Source organism: Fukomys damarensis, unplaced genomic scaffold (genome assembly GCF_012274545.1).
Source record: "Fukomys damarensis isolate Sample0158 unplaced genomic scaffold, DMR_v1.0_HiC HiC_scaffold_12, whole genome shotgun sequence".
NCBI lineage: Eukaryota > Metazoa > Chordata > Mammalia > Rodentia > Bathyergidae > Fukomys > Fukomys damarensis.
In genome coordinates, this window is record NW_022900924.1 from 30471592 (window position 1) to 30475603 (window position 4012).

General features: G+C 35.1%; 1 protein-coding gene across 9 annotated transcripts in view; it reads right to left on the reverse strand.

Moving 5' to 3' along the window:
• Window positions 1-2285: 2285 nt before the first annotated feature.
• Mecom (MDS1 and EVI1 complex locus) overlaps window positions 2286-4012 on the reverse strand; it is a 548121-nt gene continuing 546394 nt past the window's right edge. For 8 of the 9 annotated variants that reach the window (XM_033762515.1, XM_010632345.2, XM_010632340.2 and 5 more), the window contains one exon: window positions 2286-3594. In XM_033762515.1, the coding sequence (XP_033618406.1) occupies window positions 3460-3594 (135 nt within the window). In that variant the 3' untranslated portion in view covers window positions 2286-3459. The remainder of the gene's footprint in view (window positions 3595-4012) is intronic. The other variant, XM_010632341.3, reaches the window with a different exon arrangement.

A 4012-nucleotide genomic window follows, 5' to 3' on the forward strand; every position in this document is an offset into this window, starting at 1 on the left:
TATATATATATTTGCTTGCTTGATGTAGCCATTCCATAATGCCTATGTATGTCAAAATATGTTGTATATTATAACTGTATATAACTGTGTCAATTAAAGAAAACATTCTGTAAAATGTGTCAAGTTTTCAAAGGGCTGAGTTTATTTTATCAAACTGACATACGGTTTTTTTTCAAGAAACATTTCTAAGGCTCTTGGTGATATAGAGTGTACTTAGCAAGAACAAAGTCCTGGGCTGAATACTCAGAGAAAGAGAAAGAAGGAGGGAGGGAGGGAGAGAAGGAGAGAGGGAAGGATAAGAGAGAGAGAGAGAGAGCGGGAAGAGGGAAGGGAGAGAGAAAAAGGAAAGATTTCTAACACAACTCCCTAACTCTTTTCCAAAATAATTATAAATTGTTGCATGTATAGAAACTTTACCAAAACTTTGAAACATTTATTCTGCTTTTTGACATTCACAGAAACCCAATGCAGTAGCAGGAGAAGTGGTATTGTTATCCTGGTTTCACAGATGAGATTTTGGAAGGTAGATGACTTTCCCAAGACTTTGAAACTAGTAAGTAGCAGATCTATAACTCAAGCCCAGGCCTTTGGTTCCAAGTCCCAATTTGACTCCAATGTATCTCACTTTCCCAGGATAGTGTGGTAAACTGCTGGAAAAAATGGATGGAGAAAAAAGGAAATGTAAGGCTTGAAAGCCTTTCTGGAATTTAGAGGAATAAGCATTAACAAACAAGTAAAATGTCATGATCAAAGTCTAAAAAGAAGTCAGTAACATTGGAAATATTTTAATTGCTTGTTTTAAAGGTATATTCTTTAAAACAAATGAAAAATTGCAGAATTTACTACATCTCCGCTTTCTCAAATGTGTCATTTGTAGATCCCAAATACTAGATTCTTATTTTCCTTCCTTAGTTATGATGTATAGTTTAAATATATATCCTGAATACATCTTCCCATATATTCTATTTTTAAAAATCAATACATATATAACCATATTTTTAATTCTCACTCTATATTTGTACCATTTGGAAATGGTACAGGGAGATGATGTATTGGGCATTCTGACTAAGAATGAAAAAAAAATGAAGGAAGAAATTAGTCTGAGTATATTTCTACATTTCATATTAATTTTTCAAGACTTGTTTAAAAGCTGTAGTCAGCCAAAATTGGAATAATCCTATTTTTAAAATAAGTTAGCACTCCATTGAAGGAATATATATATAAATATATATATATGATTATATACATTTATTTCTATATATATAATTGTTCCCTCAGCAGATAATTTATCATGAGAAGTACTACCCATCATATCTAACACTCCATGTACATATATACATGAAAACCCAGAAATAATCAAATGCATGAAAATTAAAATGTCTTCAAAAACAGAAAAAGAATCTAAATTTTCAACAAAATTAAAATTCTTTAAAAAATTATAGATCAAATTTAGTGGAGTATTGAATAACTGCTAAACCATTATTTTTAATAATTTATAGCACTATACAGTGATTTTTTTTTCCACATGTGAAGAAAGAAAACACAAAACCATGTTTACACATCACTATGAAAAGAGGTATTTTGCTTGTGGACAGAAATTTTAAAGGATCATGGGAAAGTTAAAAACTTTTCCCTTCCTTATGAATTAGTGGACAGTATTTGTATTATTAAAAGCAGAAATAAAAAAGTGCCTTTTGACAGACAGTCTATAAAATGCAGACAAAAAAAAAAAAAATCTAGGTTGCTCTCTGTCCTAATTCAAATGGGAGCTGCAGAGCGATTCCAGGGCCGGGTAGTGAGCAGCGAGTGCAACACACAGGCTATGACTTTGTATTTAGTGGAGGAAATCCAAAAAAGGCAGGCAGGATTCACTGCTGGCCAAGGACTACCACTTGTGTTATCTCCGAACAGTGCAGACATGTTTCAGGTTCCGTGTATCTATTAGGGCATCAAGGTCCCAAACACCACATTTTTAAATCATTTGGATCCCAAGGGGAAACTAAAATTACATGAGAAGGAAAAATACCACGCGAGGGAAAGAAGAGTCATTTTTGTAAGTCTTTATTTTCTAGTTGCTCCTCCCATAGTAATGCACTGAAAGGCATAACAGTTTATATTGTACAAAGCATTTGAAGAAAGTACCTCAACTTGCCGATTATTTCAAAATGAGTTTACAAACAAACCAAAAAAAAAACAAAAAACCCCAAATCTTGTTCCTCAATAAAGAGAAAAATAACTGAATACAGTCTGATATTTACTTCTCTTTTAACATAAGGTCGGGAACACTTCATTTTACAAATAGGATTAACATGAACGTAACATCGCACAAGCTTGCAGACAACCAGCATAAAATATAGGGTACAGATTTTAATCAGAAGAATCATGCTTTCATGAGAGAAATTATAATCGTTTATACAATTGAATCGATTTTAGTATTACAAAAACTAAGTTGCAGCTATTCATATTTAGTTCATTAAGAAGGAAAACAAAAACAACAAAAAAGGAATGTTAAGAAAAGCCAAACACCGCCTGGCACTCCCATACACAGGTCGAGTCACCTTGGTCCTTGAAATCGAGAAAGGGGTGTGCCTCAGACATCATAAAATAGTGGCTGGCTGGGACAGTGCTATTTTAATCAACAATCAATAGTTTGCCAACAAATAAATACGTGATACACACAACACAAAAAAATTTAAACATTAAAAACCAGCGATATGATTGTCTAAAATGAAGATGTTATTACAAGGGTTTGGCAAACATTTTCTTAGTGGTACATCGGTGCTGATGACGGACGGGTTACTTCACTGACTTAACCTCTTTGAGCATGAACATCCATAGTTTACAATATTCACATACCCTTTTCCCTAGTTTTAAACAACGTACTTAAGAAGGCAAAAGTTAAAGAGGGGAACAAGTACTCCCTGTCATCATTTTCTATAATAATTGACTGTGCATTTCATCCAACTACTTCCATCTTCAAAGGGTTAAATTACATAAAACTTTAACAAAGAGAAAAATTAAATCTGTAATTAAAAGCAACTGTTCCCAATCATGTCAGGTAATCTTGTACAGATAAGGATTCAGTTTCTATGGAGTGTTCATTTATATCAAGGCTGCCATCTCGACTGCCCCTTTCCCCCACCCACACCCTAGGCAGGGTGAACTGGAAGGATGCCTTTTGCCCAGCAAGTTTTTCATTTTCATTGACTCATTTTAAGTCAAACTGATCCTCCAGAAGTCAGCAGCTGCCTTTGCTGTGCAAAACAAAATATCGAGAATAAATAGTTTCCTTTTCCTTTTTTTCTTTTCCTTTAATCATTCAGTTTAAGGTCACCAGACTTTAAATGAGTGACCCTTCGGGTTTATAAGGCATTCTGCTCAGCAGTCTCGTAAACAGTCCTATAGGAAAGAGCCATGCTACTGTTGGACTTGGTCCCATTCTGGTCAACCTTGGTGATGTCATACGTGGCTTATAGACTGGATGGCACTGGATTCTGCTGCAGCCCTTGCCATGCTGTGCCACACGGTGGAAGAACTGTGCGATGCAGAATGGAGGGACTCTTTGTCAGACAGTGACAGCATCATAGCATATGCCTGAGGTGAAAAGGAGAGACCCAGTCAGTGAATGGCATTTGAAAAACATCACATTTTCCTTTCTTTTCTTCCTTCAGTACTGGGGAATTGAACTCAAAGCTTTCCTGCTAAGCTATATCCTTGACACCGTTTAGTGTTGATTTTTATACAAAGTCTCCCTGTGTTACTAATCTACCTATTCTAGACTGGAACTTGAAATCCTCCTGCCACAGCCTCCCAGAGTACAAGGATTACAAACATGTCTACGCCACCCTGCCTATAGACCATGTGCTTTTAACCAGTATTGTTTTTACAGAGATAAAGTTTATTTCATTTCCCCCTCCCCATGAAAATAGGAATAAGTTACAGGCCTTCTTCAACACAACTGTGTAATGAAGAAAGCACTCTGTCTTCTGCTTTTTTTTTTTTTTTTTTTTTA